This window comes from Molothrus aeneus, chromosome 1 (assembly GCF_037042795.1).
Source record: "Molothrus aeneus isolate 106 chromosome 1, BPBGC_Maene_1.0, whole genome shotgun sequence".
Classification (NCBI taxonomy): domain Eukaryota; kingdom Metazoa; phylum Chordata; class Aves; order Passeriformes; family Icteridae; genus Molothrus; species Molothrus aeneus.
In genome coordinates, this window is record NC_089646.1 from 106,700,767 (window position 1) to 106,719,159 (window position 18,393).

General features: G+C 40.3%; 1 protein-coding gene across 4 annotated transcripts in view; it reads right to left on the reverse strand.

The window, feature by feature from the left end:
- Positions 1 to 18,393, reverse strand: part of ZNF521 (zinc finger protein 521) — a 230,408-nt gene that overhangs the window by 22,505 nt on the left and 189,510 nt on the right. For all 4 annotated transcript variants that reach the window (XM_066562529.1, XM_066562558.1, XM_066562549.1 and 1 more), the window contains 2 exons: positions 6,675 to 6,806; positions 3,882 to 3,997 (listed from right to left, as the gene is read on the reverse strand). In XM_066562529.1, coding sequence (XP_066418626.1) covers positions 3,882 to 3,997; positions 6,675 to 6,806 — 248 coding nt within the window. The remainder of the gene's footprint in view (positions 1 to 3,881; positions 3,998 to 6,674; positions 6,807 to 18,393) is intronic.

The following is an 18,393-nucleotide window of genomic DNA, read 5'->3' on the forward strand; positions in this document are numbered from 1 at the left end:
ATTGTTTCCAAATGGGAAGAACTTCTCAGGTCATGTCTGAGATGCGCTTGACCCAGTCCACCAAGAAAATTAAGGACTGAGTCTTAGAACACAACTGGACAAACATGTAGGAAGGTAGTATAGACAGCAAGAGAGCTGATTGAATATGCTCCTGGTCTCCTTTGCTACTGAGGGCCAGTGCTGCAGCTCTCTGTATTAGCTGGAACGTCCTACAGGCTGATGGCTCCATGCCCAGGTATTCTGTGCTGATGGAGTCCAGATGGGAAGCAGCAAGGGCGTGAATCACTGAGGCCAGGTCCCTTTTGAACAGGATGAGAAGCAACTGCTGATCCAATTATTTCTTGCCCTAGTTTTCATGTTTCTAAAGTGGGGACACTTAACTACCCCAGGGGCAACTAATTATTAGTCACAAGAAGTTAAGGAAATGTCCTAATTTACCAAAAAGAGATATCATTTTTGTTCTGGGCAAAATGGTGCTGAGATCATGTAATCTTGGCTAGCATTGTATTGAAAACTAACTATCAGCACTGATAATACACAAAAAAAAAAGTACAATTATTCATCAATTCTATTGGATATCAGTACCTCTCTGATCCAACAACATCTGCATAAAACTAAAGTGAATTGATTCATTCACTTTGGTTAACACCCCAAAAGGGTACCTCATTCCTCCCCACAAGCACCACAATATGTTGTGTTCCTAGCCAGGTTGGATGGGGCTTTGAGCAACCTGGTCTTGTGGAAGCCATCCCTGCCCATGGCAGGGGGTTGGAACCAGATGATCTTTAATGTCCCTTCCAACCCAAATCATTCTGATTCTGTGGAATTAACACTAGCACTGGAAATAGGAAAGAAATTGTTACTCCTTATCAGAGACAAGAGAGGCACAAACACCAGAGCAAACATCTAAGCCTATGTCCAATAAGATTAAGGCAAAAAGGAGCAGGCACTGGAAAGAGCATGTGGGCAGGAAAAATAAGTCTTAATAGGTACAAATTCCTTTCTCATAATTTAATGAAAATTCAATAATAAACTAGTGATAAGTTTCTTTACTTCCTTGTCATTCCTGGATAATGAATGGACAACACTGTTTTAGATATATCCATGCTCTGTAGACAACTAAATGGTTCAGGTGTTCAATTAGAAGATTTTAATCTTTTGGGGGAAATCTAGGCACCCTATAAATGCATCTATCTTTCAGCTTCCTAATTTGTAGAAGCTTATTTTATAAAAGCCCTTATTGTGTTAAGCATGTGTTATTAAAAGCTTTCTATTTTAAAGAATAAACACTTTTAGGGACGCACTTTTTCAACTCAATTTCAGAAGTATAAATACAACATATAGCCTTTTAAACATGTAAGTACAAAAATTCACAACTTGAAACACTCTTAAAGCATAAACTTCTAACTGTTACAGAAGGTTTCCATTTGCTCCTCCATATGCAGGTAGTATCCAAAAAAGTTTAAAGCTGGTTCTGCAGCTATTGAGCACAAAGGCATTTAAAAGCAGTGTACGGAGCACAAAGGAAGTGTCAAAAGGATCTTAAAACAAAGAGCAAATTCCTGTAAAATTTCATTATTTCAACTTGAAGGTTGAGCAAAACATTGAAGGTTTGATTTTCAGGACTGGTCATTTGTTCTCTGTTCTCACCGGAATGTGGTCCTGTGGGATTGTGTTGCATTCCTATCAAGAGCTTGGAGTGAAATAATGGAAACTTCTAAAGGGAGTCTTACTTGATTTTTGTATTGAGAAGGTGACATGAACATAGCGTGAGGGGATTCTTATGTTCCTATAGGCTACTCTTTCTGAACAGGAGCCAGAAAATGCTAAGTGAAGAATCACAGTTGGCCAAACACCAAATTAAGCACCATTATAACGCATATATTTTCTGTTTGCTTGAATTAATTCCCTTTAATTATCAGCTGAACCATACATGTGGATAGGACTTCTATGCTACTGCATTCTGTCCTGCTCTACTTTGTTCATGTTTCCACCCTGCCTTCCCTACAACCATGGAGTGACCCTTCCTTCTAATATGACATGATCCTCATGGCCTGTGCATGGGAGAAGAACATCAGATGCACATTTAATTTAAAAATTAAGGAACAGCCCTTGATAGAATAAACATACAGCTATGCTGCAAGCCCCAACACAAACCAAGGCAATGTGAAAGGACAGAGAAGCATAACCTGGAGTACAGTTGCCAAAAATTCCATTTCTTTAGGTGGTAGATAGCCTGAACAAAGCTGTGCCTCCTAGAATAGGTTTTAAGTGGGAGTGGGCTGGAAATCAATGCATTTTCAGCAAGAGCAGATCCCAAAACTCAGTACCTACTGCTGTGCCTGAGTGCTTTGCTGCCCTTTCAGCAGCCTGGGTAGGTAACTGCAAGTAAGAGCAGAAAGACAGTGATCCCAACAAATAAATCCAAATGGCATGATGGCATTGTATTTTTTTAAACATAATGCATTCTCCACTGAGGTAGGACTATCCAAATTAATTAAAATAATACTAAACCTAATGAATTAAGTATATAAGTAAATTAATACCTCTTCCTTATTGCAAGTGTAGATAAGACAGAGGGAGGCTGTCACTAAGGATGCTGAGATGGGGTCTAGTAAGAGCCTTCTGCAGCATGGAACTACCAACACACTGTCATCTAGCCCATGTAGAGCAGAGTTTCTCTCTGTAGTGACACCCTTTTGTGCCCTTCACTAGAAAACCAGGTGCTTCAATCATGTTGAAGTTTCAGTGAATGAGGCTTAGATGGAAAGAGCAAAATCTTTTTCTTAGTCTTGGGCAGGAATAAATTTTGAGTGGAAAAACATGTCATTTGTTTATTACAACAAAATAAAAGAAGGCAGTTGCTTGGGAACCCATGTATTTTGAAATGGAAGTGTATTTTAGATGGGATAGGCTTGTTAGGAGGTGATTGTTCAAATCATAATTACACTCTGTGTGCTTTACATCTTCATAATTCAGTTATCTATTCTGCTTTTCAAAATCCAGTCCAAATTCTACTGTTAAAAGTAATTTTTATCTTGTGTTCTTGTTTCTTTCTTTTCATAACTGTCTTTTGCATACCTGCACTTCCTTCCTTCCTTCCTTCCTTCCTTCCTTCCTTCCTTCCTTCCTTCCTTCCTTCCTTCCTTCCTTCCTTCCTTCCTTCCTTCCTTCCTTCCTTCCTTCCTTCCTTCCTTCCTTCCTTCCTTCCTTCCTTCCTTCCTTCCTTCCTTCCTTCCTTCCTTCCTTCCTTCCTTCCTTCCTTCCTTCCTTCCTTCCTTCCTTCCTCTCTTTCTTTCTCTCTCTCTTTCTCTCTTTCTTTCTTCCTCTCTTTCTCTCTCTCTTGTTTTGTCTCTTTCTTTCTCTCTCTCCTTTTGTTTACCATTAATAGACAGTATCATTACAAATCTGACAACAGCCCACAAAAAGACATTCATTTGGCCCTAGTTTTGTTCCCCACCAAATCAAAAGAGAAATTCTTTCTACTTCCCCTCTCTGCCATCACTACACTCCTACTGCAGTGCATAGCTTTCACATTTAAAGAAAAAAGAATACTTTTATTTTCCATTTCACTGGTTAACTAAATGTTTTATGGCTATCAAGCAGAAAAACTTGGATGCCCAATTCTCTCTCCTAGAAAATACCTTGAGCTTCAAGAACCTACAGTGCAAGAATCCTGAAATTCAGCTCTGTACCAGGTGGCTTTCTGCCAGCATCTTTTTGAAGCAGCATGGGTTGAATCACCTGCAATTTCTCTTGACCTTCTCTAATTCCCATCCTGATGATAAGCAAGAATCAGAGGAGGTCATGGCAAGTACAACTTTGAACTCAGCTATCAAATACATAATGCCTTTAAAACTCCCAGGTAACAAGTGTAGTACCTGCAGCTCTGTTTGGAAGAAGAACTTCTGTGGACACTGTGTGCAGTCATAGATCTTGTCTTCTTGTCCATGGGCTGAGAAAATATGCTGCTGCAACTTGTTTGCTTGGACAAACACTGAAATATTAGACAAAGAACAAGCTTTTCATTATTTCATATCATAAGTGAAGAGTTTTTTTATAAACAATCTCCCAATAGCATTGAACAATTCCAGGATGTAAAATTAGGCAAGTGCATTCAGATTTCACCTTACACTGTTGCTATAATGCATATCAATGAATGTCATTTATCTACAAAGTGTGAGGCTTCTTCTAAAACAAATGAATTGAAAAGAAGATTCCTGGTGTAAGGAAAAAAACCCAACAACTGACCAAGAAAAATAAAAAGAGACCCTGTCAGGACAACCAATGAAGATTTCATTTATAGAGTATCTGAAAATGCCATTTCCTGTTCAGAATTATTTCTTCATGCTTACTGCACTTTGACTGAACACACACAAAACTTATTTCCTGGCAACCAACAGGTTTGAAAAGCACAGATGCCAAGCCCCTGTTTACTCTGTGTGCCTAAAGTTAAAGCTAACAAACAGCTCTGTATTTAAATGTGTTAATGTTAAAAATTATATCCCACAGCTATATTGGGGCAATGTCTATAAATGTGAAACAGAACTGCAGGTAAATTCTCTTTGGATACTTTAAGATCAACTCTGCCTACACACTGAATGCAAGGGTTTCAATAATATAAACATGTTCAATTTTAATGACTACAAAACAAGGCCCTAAGACTGTGTAACAGTTTACCTAGGAGACATACTATTAATAATTAAATTGTATATGCCAGAGGCAGTGTTTGGGTTGGCAGCACTGACTTCTGATGGATGCCTGGTGCACTGTGACCTAAAAAAGTTTGCATCTACAATATTAATCTGTATAGGCAGGGAAAGGATTTATTAAAGATGCTGGCATTTGACTTTGACTCCACTCCTAATCATTAAAATTATTCTAATTGCAAGGCAACAAAAAACATCAGAATATTGTTCTTCTGAGTCATACATTTTAATCACATTTCTCATTACCCTGGAAAAAAAAGATCAGATTCCATTTTCCATATAAAACTTATATTGGTGATTTTTACTTCTCGTTAATATTCTAGCAACATGTGCTGAAGTAATTTAATGGCACATTGCTAATAAAGCATCATTGTTTGTGATTAATGCTCACTGTCTATTTACCCCATCAGCAAAAAGCAAGAAGAATTTCGCACAGATTGGAATCGACTTATCTCCATACTCCTTAACACATTTCACAAGGCTACTGGCTCAGAAATGGAAGGATTAGTTTTATCAGGGATCTTGGTCACATGGAGAGCCCTCAGTGGGTACTCTTTACATATGCAAGTTTTTATGTTGCATTTACAACATCCTAAACTTGGAAATGGAAGATTCATGACATCACACTAAAGAAAGATCACACCATAATGTGTAAGCAAAAACAAGGGAAAAAAATGGTAGAATCAGTAGTAAAACTAAAAACTTGAAGGAATGCCTAACTGAAAGAATTATTGAAGACAGATACTTTACTGACAAACTGTTTCTGGTGGTACTACACATGCTCAGACAAGCTGTGCAGTGAAGAGGAACTATGTATTTTTTTAATTTTATAACCCACAGAAATGTGTGAAATCTGAACACAGAGAGGTAATAATCATCACCAACCACTGTATCTGAAAGATGAAAAATTCAAATTTAATTTTCCTTGGTAGCACTCGCTTAGGTTTCACTGGGCGTGGAGCTGCCAAACAAAGAGGAGCAAAATGAAGGTATTAAAGGGTCTATTTGCTTATCAATGAAAATCCTTCACTTCCATTAATGGAAAACAGAAACCTTGAATGGCTTCCAGAATTAGCATGCCATTGATGTGTGAATATCCAAAGTGTGTTTTGTCATGTTTGTGATTATCTTTGATTTTCATCTTTTAAAGCAAAATTGGGAATGCAAGCTACATAGTAACACTCATGTTTTAGGTTATCATTTTATGAAATGTTCTATTAGGAAGGCCTTAAAAAAACTCACAACAACTCAGTAGGCATCCTTTTAATGTGTTTTCATTTCCAACAACAGCATTTTTCTGTTCTTCATTATGGCCCAAACACTGCAGTGCTTAGCCCTACTGGGTCAAGTTATTTTCTCACTTGGGTTTTACTACTGAATAACAGCACTGACTCGGGGAGGATTATTCCACACTTGGACTTGTGTCAGGGGAGAGCAGAACTTGACTTGTGGCAAGACAGCATGGTTTGCTTTGTAAAGCACATTACAAGGGTGTTTCTTCTCACCACAAGCCAACACACACACGCATGTGGGCTTTCTTACCCCATCAGAGGAGAATGCTGCTGCACAGGCAATGCCTGGAAACTGGGGCCAAATTCTGCTCTGAGTTTTATTGGTTTAGATGAAGCATCTGTAGCTTTAAAGCAGAAATTTATGGATAGTTTTAACCTTGGCAGGTTTGAAACATAGAAGTGATATCGTGGAACGTAACAGACTATCACTTCTGTAATTATAAAAAGCTCAAACTTCCGATAGAAGAGCCTGAAATGCACTTCTTACAGATGGATGACTGACCTTCCAAGGAGCTCAGCTTTCTAAACGATTTCTAATCAATATTATTAATGAGCAAAATGTAATGTTCCCTCCTAAAGCTGACCTAAAGCCAGCACACAACACATTTTTTTCATGGAGTTCTGCAAGGTCAAGCTAAGGGCATGACTGGGACAAGCAGTGATGGGCTCCTACCTGTAAAGCACACCGGGCATTTGAAGGTGCCCCCCATGCCTTCAAAGCTGTGCTCTATCAGGTGGCACTGAAGTTTGGCAGGAGAGTCGAATGTCTGATTGCAGAGTTTGCATTCATGGTTCAGTCCTTCATCTGTAGGAGAAATCAAAGGAAAACTGAAATTCACCACAGCCCTTACAAAGAGAAAGTCAACACAATCTGTGAACTGGAGCAACTTTTTGTTTTCCTAAGCTCAGGAAACTGGATTGCTGAAATGTTCTCTTACCCAGAATGTTTCAGAATATCCAAAGCTTGACTGGGCATTAAAAGCACAGATTTTCCACTTATAATTAGCACTATGCAGGAATGCAGAGCATTAGCCTTCAGTAGGAAATGATGACCATGACCTGAAACATCATTTCTTAGCAGAGCCACCCAGTCACGACCAAGTACATTTGCAAAACAGCACGTGAGGAATTTAATGCTGATCACACATCATCCTGTCTACCACGGGTAAGAACTGTGAATGCTGTTTTTGGCACTCTGGCTGAGGTGGAGTTTCTTGTAACTGGTGTGAGAAGGGTGGGTAGGTTATACCCTCTCACCACTCCTACACCACATTCCCAGTCCTGTGGGCATACATGAAAACTTTTGCAAGCTGCAGGATTTCAGACCTCTCTTTCTGACAGTCCTGGATTTTTTCCCTCTTTATTTGCATTTCTCCTCCGAACAGCCCAGAGAAGTCCCCACGCGCCTTCTGACGCAGCTTTCCCGTCCACGTCCTGTGGCTTTAAAACCCTTCCCGCTCCCCACCGCTTGTTCCTCTGCTTCCTCCCATTGTCCTCCAAGGCCGGCTGGTGCCTGGCACCAGGTTCCCTTCCTGAGGGTGCTGCAGGATTCATCCACTCTGCCATGAGGGCAGTCAGCGGCTGTCCTACTTAGAAACAGTTGCTAGGTAAGAAGTGGCTTCCAGCCCTGCTGCAGAGGCCTCAATTCCCACAGCGCCGCTTAGAAAAGGTCCTTCTGTATGTCACCGGTGTGCTACACGAGTGGCATTGATCTCGCAGGTAAATATTGTATCTGATTATTAAAAAACAAGCGGGAATGGAGTGCTTGGTGACTGGGGCAGCTCCCTGCCATTTCTCAGTTGGGAAGGAGCGATTCAGGAGAACGCCCTGTCCATGTTGAACACCTAAATGCCAGGCTGCCAACCTCCCACCGGATACAGCGCTGCCTGCAGCGACCATGAGTGACCCTGGTGATGGGCATTCACGAAGGATATTGGGTGCACAGACAATGTTTTGCATCCCACACGACAATCCTTTCCACTGGTGTAAAGAGAGCATGACGTGGTGTTCCTGTGGCTAAGTGGGGACACATTCCTGCCTCAAATGACCCTTAGTGACTTATGAGAATTGTAAAAAAATGTCAGTGGTAGCCCCCAGCTTTCACTTCTTGTTACTCCAAAAGCTAAATTTAGCCTTTGCGTAAGTCATGGCATCTCTAGCCAAAGGAGGGGAATTAGACAGTGTGAGCTAAGCCAGGCCATGGTGGCCATTCTGCAGGTGGAACCACTGAAAATTACCATTGTGTGGTTTCCATGAGGTGTCAGCTCTGTACAATGAAAAGGGGCAGATGAAACCCAGCAAAGACAAAGGTTTACACACTCCCATGCAGACACAGCAAACTGCAAACTTTCTTTCCTTTTCTACCCAATCCTTCCTGAAAGCAATGTTCAATGTTCCTGACAGCCTCTGCTGCATATATGTAACAACTTATAAAATAAGGGCCTTGTAAAATCATGGCTCAGGCCTGCTACTTAGGCTAAGTGGAAGGGAACTTTAGGAGAGTGACTCAGTTGGAATAGGGGTAGAGAGACGTGAGAGACGTGAGAGAGGTGAGAGACGTGCTGCGTGACCGCCCCATGTCCACATCGTGGTGTACAGTGGTTGGTTGACTTGGGCTTGTTGTGCCTTAAAACTATACTATGGTAATGGACTAGCTGCTTACAAAGGCCTGGTTTTTGCAATAAAGGGCTCTCCTTTGCACCTGCCTGGGGACGCCGTGTTGCTCTGCATCATCACATGCATGCTGCAGAGCTTTTAGAGGGTGTGAAATGGAAGGCCTGCTCTGAGTGTCAGCTGAAAAATGTTGGTGGTCCTGGCAATCTGCTGCCCACAGACTGTTGCTGCTGAAGTGCCTGTCTCTGTTGCCTACATGAGACAGAAGAACTTGACTCTCAGCCTGTCTGACCAGGCACCAATTTATAGCTGGATCCACTGACGACAGCTGTCAACACAAACTCAGGCAAAGGCTGAGGTCAATCTCAGCTGTTTTGACACCATGGCCTCTCTGGAGAGACTGGAATATGGTGGCGACAGAGCACAGGCTGCTGAGGTACACATCCCACCCAGCCACATATGCTGGTAGTCAGGTATGATAGCTGATAAAATCCTTTGCAAAAGACTTCCAGGGGAAGGTTAAGGGTGGGTGACACTTTCTCATCTTGTAGGTGACACCTTTTGTAACTCTTCATTAAAAAAAATTAAAATATTTATAAAATATATGCTAACTACTTCATTAGCAGGGAAAATTTTAGTGGATTTTCAAGAGTTATCTGGGATTTGGCATTTTCCACCATCACTGACAAACCCTTCCAGTGTGTTCTGCCTTTGCTACTGCTGAGAGAGGACAAGTACATCCCATGCAAGCACCACCAAGGGGAGCATGAAGGAAAAGAACCTGGCACACTCCAGTCTGTAGATCTAAGAGACACAGACACATCCTCCAAGGCAGGTTGTAAGCTGTGTGCTTCCAACAGGCAGCAACCCACAGCTGCAGGCAAAACTGCAGAACAGCATACTGAAAAGAGGAGGAGGGCTCAACAAATCTTATATAAATGCCTCTTCTTTCCTGAACTTGCTAATTAGTTATGAGGACTGTACAGACAGACTGCCACACAATATTTCTCCTATATGCATATCTTTGCCATGGTCAGTATTGAACAGATAGTTCTGGAGATGGTGAAAGTTCCCCTCAATGGGCAGTTACAAGATAGGAAGCCTGTAAGGTGAAGTTTCTTCATCAACCTGTTTGTGCTGATACACACAGTCAAAGCAATTAGGACAAAGAGAGCTCCATCTCAGGATCTTCCAGAAGTCAAGGTGAAAATAATCAATGGCAATTCTCAAATCACAGAGTGACTGTTGGCAAAGTGTAAATGAACCATGCTAATCATTCTTGAGCATGGGAACACAGAACAGGGAGTTCTTCAAACATTCCAAGGAAGAAAGACTTCCGAAAAAGAAATACTTTTATATGATGCTACAGAAAACAGAGAAGGCTTTTTTTTTTGGTCTTTCCATTACCTTAGTTGATGAAGAAAAAGGAGTGAGAAAGGCATGCTCTCCTGATGTTGAAGCAAAGCTAATTTTAATTACACAGAAATTGTACTTGTTCAAGAAGAACTGAACCCCATTAAATGTGACTCTTATTGTATTTCCCATATTACTCAGATCCAAGGTGACTTCCTGGTCTCAAATATCAAAATCACTTTGATTATTCTATGTTGCAAATGTGATTTTCCTAAAGGCTTATAAACAAGGTTTGAAAAATCCCCTCACCCACTCGCCTGGGGCAGATAAAAACCTTCCCCAGGCAAAAGACATCAATTTGTGCAGAATCTAAGTTTCTCTTAAAAATGAAATGCTTTTAGTTTCCAAGTTCTAAAGATCATGTTTAAAATAAGACTACATTTGTATAACTAACAGAATAATATTTTTCCTAGGTCCCACTGTTTTCACCCATTTTGTGCACATCACCAGCTTTGTTGCATCCTTGAAATAAAGGGCAAGGTTCCAGCCCTCGAATTCAAGAATCTGAGACCAGCCACGATTTAAATTTAAGGAAGACAGCTAAGGGTACAGAACTGGCAGAAGAGTCAGGATCTCTGGCTTCCATTCCAAACTCCAACACTGACATGCTCTTATCACCTTGGGCATGACAGTGTGGCCTATGTTTCTCAGACTACCCATCTTTAAGGAAGAGGTGCTAATTTTTAATTTCTACTTTAAAAGGCTGACCTAATTACTATCCCTTAAGACTTTTTAATACAACCAAGATAGTGGAGCTGGAGAAGAGTCGAAGATTATCTACCATACTCAGAAGACCCAGAATCACTGCCATCTGCCTGTGAAAGGGTTTAAGACTGTATTTCTTGACACATAACTTGCCTGGATCACACAGCACTGTGGAAGGATGGGGGAACAAGGCTTTGTCCCTTTTCTCCGCTCTCCCTAGACAATTTAAAAGCACAACCAGCCTTTTATCTCCCACTGGCATGAGAAGACCCAGGATGTGGCAAATCCTGCAAAGGTGCCAGATGTGGAAAGAGCATGCAAAAGGCTCTGTTTACGCAGTGGCCCCTGTCTAGCTCTCCATGTTTAGCAAACAATTTGATAGGGTGCTATGGAAGTGCAAAATATGATATCATTAATAAATAAAGGGCCAGTGAAATGTCACATTTTCAGTTTTCATTTGGGATAAATCTGAAATGGAATGGAGTGTCAGATACAGTCCAAAGGGCTCTCCTTCCCTGCAGAACAGAGCTGCTGCTCTTTGCTCTTACTCAGGCAGAAAAAAAAAAGTAAAAAAAAAATTTAAAAAAAAGTGCTGAGCAGCTTTAAAAAATTCAATCAAAATAATCTGCTCTTTGGAAAGGTGGCGGCTGACAGTAATTGGAAAATACTGTCTGACTCATTTATTAAAGTGAGATTCAGAGTCAATTGATTTAATAACCATTAGAATATTCTATTAAGGATATAATAGGTTGGCACAGCCCTATTTTTTATTAAGAGTTATAGGTAAGAAATAAGCAATGCTATGGAATTTTAGACAACTGCTGTATGGATTAGACTAAAAATATGGCTTGCAAAATAGGTATAAAAGCAGCAAGTATCAGGAGGAGGAATAGGAAAGTACATTACAGTGCAAATGAGTTAGCTGAAGGATGAAAAAGAAATGAACCTTTAATATAAAGCCCGCACTTTTCCAAATCTAACAGAAAACTATGCACTGCATTCCCTGGTGGGGTACATCGTAAAACAAGTCAGCACGTCCTTCACATTATGGGCCCAACAACGCCATCAGGAAGGCAAGAACAAAGTACCCACTGTACAGCACAGAACTGGTGCTTACTGTTGCCCTTATGTGGCTGGGATATGAGCTTGGACATGGCTAAGACCTCGCAAGATGGATGGGAATGGTTTACCCACTGCTCACGTCAAATGAGTTTGATGCACGCAGAATTTCTGCATAAGTAAATTGCTTTCCATTTGTAATCTTTATTCAGATAGTGGGAAAATGTAAACATGAATCAATTCCAAATAAATGCATTTAATATTCATATAAATGTTTAATATTTACACAAATATTAAATGTTTCAATGCAGGCAGGTAGATTTTAATTGTGGTGCAGCCATTACCTCAGCAACTAACTTGACAACCAGCTATAAAAGCAAATATAATCAGTCTTCGTGCTGAGCATATGCTCATGTTTGGGGATCCTCTTTGTATTGGCTACCCATGTACTGCAGAGTTACTGAGCTGCTTGTACAGCAGGCAGGATGCTCCCACTTGCACCTGCCCCAGAGCCAGCGCTCTGGATGACCCGGCCCAGTTTGTGTTACCAACTCAAGGCACAACTTGTTCATTCCATGGAAGGCCCTGACAGTACACACTTTAAACAAGTGGAACCCTTTAAGCAGCGTCTAGACTTGTGTTTATGCTTCTTGCTCTTCAATAAAAACAAAACTAGAGCAGCTACAAGCAAATGTTCACTGGCTGACTTACATGCAGCTGTTAAGTCGGTAACCACTGGGGGCCCTCTTATATTGTCTGATCAACACTACAGCCATTACCAGAACCAATTTGTAACAGTTTATAAGTAACTCTTTCTCTTATTCATCCTTGAGATTGTCCAGAAGGGTCCCTGTGCCTTCTACTCTGAATAAATCTATAGGCAAAGGTCCTAGGATCATGATGTCCTCCTGGTAAATCACAAGGCCGGGTCCATGCTCAAAATCATCTGCTAAGAAGTCATGTAAAATCTGCCCTCCACACACAACAGAGGAATGAAATGGCCTGCAGGCCCTGTAATTTTTTTTTAGACCTAAAACATGCACAGCTCCCACATTCAATGTGTTTTCTTTGTAATATTTTTACCAAGCAAACCATGCCCCTAAACCAATTTCTCCTTCTTCACATTGCTTTCACTCTTCCCTGAGCTAATTCTGCAGCACACATTTATAAGCCAGAGATGTGAGGAGTAAGGAAGCAATGCCATGGATGACAGCTAACCCCTCAGCTACAACATCTCACACAAAAACAGGGGAAGGACAAAATACACCATACAACACTTTAATTTCCAGAGTGTACAGCCATCCATGCTTCCTAGCTTATAGTGCTGTGCCTACCTGCATCTTTCAAATTCTACTGGCCACACACCTACACAACCACCAGCCTCCCTGTGACACTTCAGACAATCTCATTCCTACTCAAAATTTGGTCTTAGGGTCTGCTGAGGCAAGTATGTGCATGACATGTTCCTTCACATGCTAAAGAGCAAATAACAGCTCTTCCAAGCCTGGAAGCTGAAATGGAACAGTACCTGAAGTCTCCAGCACCCCATTCATAATTTTTCCCTGATAACACTAATGCTTCTGCCATTTTCAATTCCTCAAACATTATCAGAACCCCTCAAATGAGAAACATGATCCATCACAGCGTTAATTTTGGAAGCTGACATGAAAAGCATGGACATAGGGATAAAGGAAGAGACAGTAAAGGCAAAGCATACAGCTGGCATTTGCAGCAGGAAGAAGTATACAGCTAGAATTTACAGCTGTGAGAAAAACCTGCCATACAAAACCAGTTTTTGTTTAAGTCCTAACTAATGGTTCAATCCTGATGAGACAGGATGGAGGATTGGATGGAAAGACATAAGTACACCTGTCTTTCTCCTGGACTGATGGGCAAGTCACCACATGTTAGGAAACAGGAGGGCAGGGGAAGGAAATACCCTCCCTCCTCACTCACCCTCTATGCACAGTTATCCTTCACACCTTCCCTCTTGTGCCACATACTACTGCTCATGTAGATGCCTGCATGCTGGTCTGTGTTTATCCTTAATACCACTTTTAACCAAGATCATGATGTTAGCTGAAGAAACTCAAAACATCTGGTTGCACCCCGAGCAATGTAAGCAATGTCTTTCCCCTTGCTTTTTTTTTTTTTCAGTTAAGAATGATTTTTAGGCGAGACTCTGCTCATGCCAAGGAAAGCTGGTAGACAAGATCCTAGCAACAATCCTAAACTCTTGAGTCACCAACAACTGCAGCCTCTCAAGGGGAAGGTAGGGACCAGGCTATGACACTGCCTAGAAAGTCCTGGCCTGCAGCAGCAGGAAGAGGATGGGAGTTGCACTGTGCTGCTGAGGCCAGGCCATGCTGACTCCCAGCAGCTTGGTAGGAGCTTTATTCAACAAGCAGGAAATAAATCCTACAGCCCTCTGCAGTGCACTGCTAAAGCTACAGCAAAGGGTGCTGATCGATGGAGTGACAAAGAGCTGGGATCCACCTCCTCAATTAAAGCAAAAGTTCATCTCTCCAGGGACAGATTTTGAAATTAGATCTGCTTAAGGGAAAGCCAGTCTACTGCATCTTTCATTCCACTGTATTTTTGTCTGAAGCAAGGGATGCATTTCACTTCACCAACTGTTCACTTTTTTGCTTGGTTGCACTCACTTTGGCTGCTTGTAAGTGAACTCTTCTTACCACATGTGCCTTGTATGTTCTATTAAAGCCACAAATTGTCTGGCTTCAGTGAGGCTGGATGAAAATAAAAGAAGGGCAACTGGCAGGGTCTATTTCTTAGTAAGTGTGATGTATTCAGATCAAGTAAGAACAATTTAAATACAGCAAGTCCCCTCTCCATCAAACAACAACATTTTCTGCACAACTGGCTACCAGGAGAGAGTTCAGGAATTCTGCAAGTGTTATTCACCAGCTGATGGGACATGCATAATTTGCTACTCCCTGTCTGTAACTGCACCAGAAAAAGGTATTAGAATTCGTTCAGAAAAAAAGTCTGTGTTGCATCACATAGCTACACACATTACAAGGTTACACTCCATCATTGCAATAAAATCCCATGTGATGGAGCTTATTTTGGAAACAATTTTGCTATGGGATATAAAAAGAAATTTAAACCAGTAGGAATAAGCTGAGTGGTATGAGTTATTTGTAGACAGATGATCCAGCTCAATATTTGCCTTTTCAAATAGCATGAGCACTGATTAAAAACTTGGTGACTGATTCTCCAAATGCTGACATAACTAACTGAGGAGAGCAGGCCTCTCTCATCCTTCTAGACTCCTGCCTAGGCTTTTTTGTGGGACAAAATTCTGCTGAGGTGCAAGGTTAAGCCCTCCATCCTTGTGGAAGGGGCTAACAGCAAGCTTGTTAGCTAAAAGAGTGAGAAGAAGCTGAGAAGTAAGAAGAAGCTGATAAAGAGCTCTTTTTAAGGCTGTAACTAAAGAGACTGAGAGAAGAAAAATAAAAACTTTGCAGCTAGATGAAGCATTTTTAGAAAGTTAGTTAAGTTATATAACTTCTCACTAATAGTATTATGTTAATTTATTGTAGCCAATAGTAAAGATAGAAAAAGCATAAACAATTAGAAAGTGTATAAAAATCAGACATGTTCAATAATAAAGTTGTTGCCAACTAAGACTGCTTGTAGTCTCTGCTTTATGTCGTGACCGCCTCAACAGCAACACATCCTCTCAGTATACAGTGAGATATAGATTATTATCTGAATTTTACAGAAAAAGAAACCATACCCCAAAGCTGCATCCCAAAGAGAGAATGAAAACTTTCTTACTAAATTAATGGTGGAAGAATCAGACCCTGCTTCATCTGTTCACCATTATGAATGCACTATTGGAATTGAGTTTTTCTCTGTTCTCTTCTGTAAGCTAAGAGCCTATTTCCAGGAAAAACTCTTGGACCAAATCTTCTTTAGTAAAGTAAAATTGCAATTTGAATGGCTCAGAGGTTGCCTGAGCTAAGTAGATATTAATGATTTAATCAAACTGTAGGGGGAAAAATAATAAAAGTGTCATATTTGTATTGAGAAGAACTAAGCACAGTAAAAACAAGTAAAAACTTTTTGCTTTTTTATTAATTCAATTTTTTAAAAAATGCATTCAATTTCAGTATTTTTGTTCACTGTGTAGGCTACAGTTTTGTTTTCTTGTTCTTGCTCTCTGGTTGGAGAACTAGCTTTCTCTGTTAATTGTTGCTACACGCCTACTAGTAATGCCCACTCATCTGGGTCTTCTGGAAGACACTGGTCAAAGTACAGGTATATCTACTTTTAAGCTTTGCACAAAGAAAAGATGAATTTTTAAGGTAGGGGAGAATATTTCATGTTGCATAAGCTAGATACAAGCTGTTCTAAATTTAGTGGTACTGAGAAAACATCTCACATGGAGACAATCAAAGTGTCAATATTAATTCTACACTACAGTGGACCAGAAGTAGAAATTATGTTTCGTACACAAGTCTCATCAGGTATTTCTTTTGTTCTGAGTATACAAGAAGGGTCAGACTTGCCTTCTTTCTTTTGGCATGAAGCTATTAGATGTCTGGAAGATAAAGCCTCTAAATGCTGAAATGCTGTTTATCTACAAAGAATTGCCTGCTTATTCTTAAAAGATAGGAAAGAAAAAAGAAAAATGGAAAAAAAAAGAGTAGGATAGGGCTTTCCTGTTCTATTGGATATTTGACTCAAGAGCATGAAGAAATAACAGTCTTTTTCATATTTCCTAATACATCAGATAGTATTGATATTTTGTTTCCCAAATCTTAATGCTATTATATCAGTCAAATATTATTTGGCATCATTTAACATAGGTGGAGGAACACTTGGGAATGAGCAGCCATTGCTGTGATTTTGATCCAGCTCTTCAACTCATTTAGGTGTATATCAACTTTCTGCTTTCTTTCCCCTTAACCTCCATTTCCTCATCCCCAGCCCTCAGAAAAAAAACAGGGAGTAAGAAGAGGTGCAGGCTGTGAAGGCCCTCAGGTCCATGCTGATAACTGGGCATTTAATTAGATTATTTTCATGTGAGCAAACTGCTTTGCCTGTTAGGGGAGATCTCCTTGTACAGTAATGTATTAAAATGATAAAGCTCAATTTAATATAAAGAATTATTTATACTACTCATCTGATTAAGTTTGCTGTTTTATTTAGGAAAGCATTTAAAATGAGAAAGCTCAATTTTAATTTGAGCTAACCTTTCCCTATGTTTCCCTTTGATTCTTCTATAAAGCAAGCAAGCAGCTTTGGGCCCACATATCAAAAAAGGACTAGACTTCATTCTAAACCTGCTCCACTCTCCTTCCTGCTTTCTCTGCTGGTACTAAGACTTCACACTGAGCTGAACAAACAGCTTTTGGAATTTTTATATTGAAAGTTCTTCATTTGTGGATAAGAGAATAATGAGGGCCAATTAGTTATTCTTTCTCTATCAGTTACATGTTTGGGGCTTGGCTTTATTTTCCCAAATTCTAAATGCCTCTGTTAACAGATTTATTCCAACCCTTGATCAAACCTAATTCCTCACTGGAGCAAAGACACCATTTCCCACCACGCTAGCAACTGAGGAGTGGTGCCTAAGAACACAGCTGCTCCTCCAGTGAACTTTGATGTAACAGAATGGAAAAGTTTTGAACTTCAAATAATAAGGGGGAAAGAAGAAAAACACCAGAGTAGAAGAAACAGAGAAAAGTTGGCTAAAAAGAGATGTATCAGACAGATAAGGATTGGCTGGGGAAGGAGAACAGATGTAGTGGCAACAATAAACAAAAAAAGGAAGTAGACTGAAAAGGCGAATGGAGCTGAAGAAGTGGTGAGCAGAAGCAGGACAAGGGCATGAAACCTGTGTAAAAAGGAACAGCAAAGTCTCAATTTAACCTTCACTAGAAGTTCACTGAAGAAATGCAGAGTAGCATGCACTTCTAGGCAGAACTTGAGTAATTTAGTGCAGCTCCTGTGACAATAATGTTAGATGTATTTTTACATCCAAATGTCTCAAGCCAACAACCTTACCAGCACATCATTAATAACAATAAGCAATTAAAAAGAACAGCAGGTTACAAATATCAAGAATCAAACTTGGGGTAAAAATACAGGACCATTATGAGAAAAATAAAAGTATAGGCTGTCAGGTCAGTATATAGCCTCTCAAGATAAAAGTTATAGAGCTGGAGAAAAATGTGGCCTGACATTAAATGACTATGAGGTGATTAACATCAGTGAGAAACCAAAAAACACTTGTAAAGCTCTGAGGAAATCTGAAATGTGATATGAAAACTGTGCCTGTAACAGCAAGAGATAGGTGGCTGACCACTGTAAGACATCAGCCTTTTACTAAGACATACTCTAATAAATAACTGACAAGACTGCATTTGCTGGCTGAAATATTCTCCAAAAGGCCCACTGAGTTTTCATTGCATGTGTCAGTTCATTTAAACAAGAAGAGGTAGGAAAAAACCAGAGGAACTCAGGAAGAAAGGGAACCCAGTCCAGCCCTACATGTATTGCTGTGTGTACATGCACAAGGTGCCTAGCAGTCCCTGAAACCAAATTTATTTAAGCCATGTGCTGCAGAATGG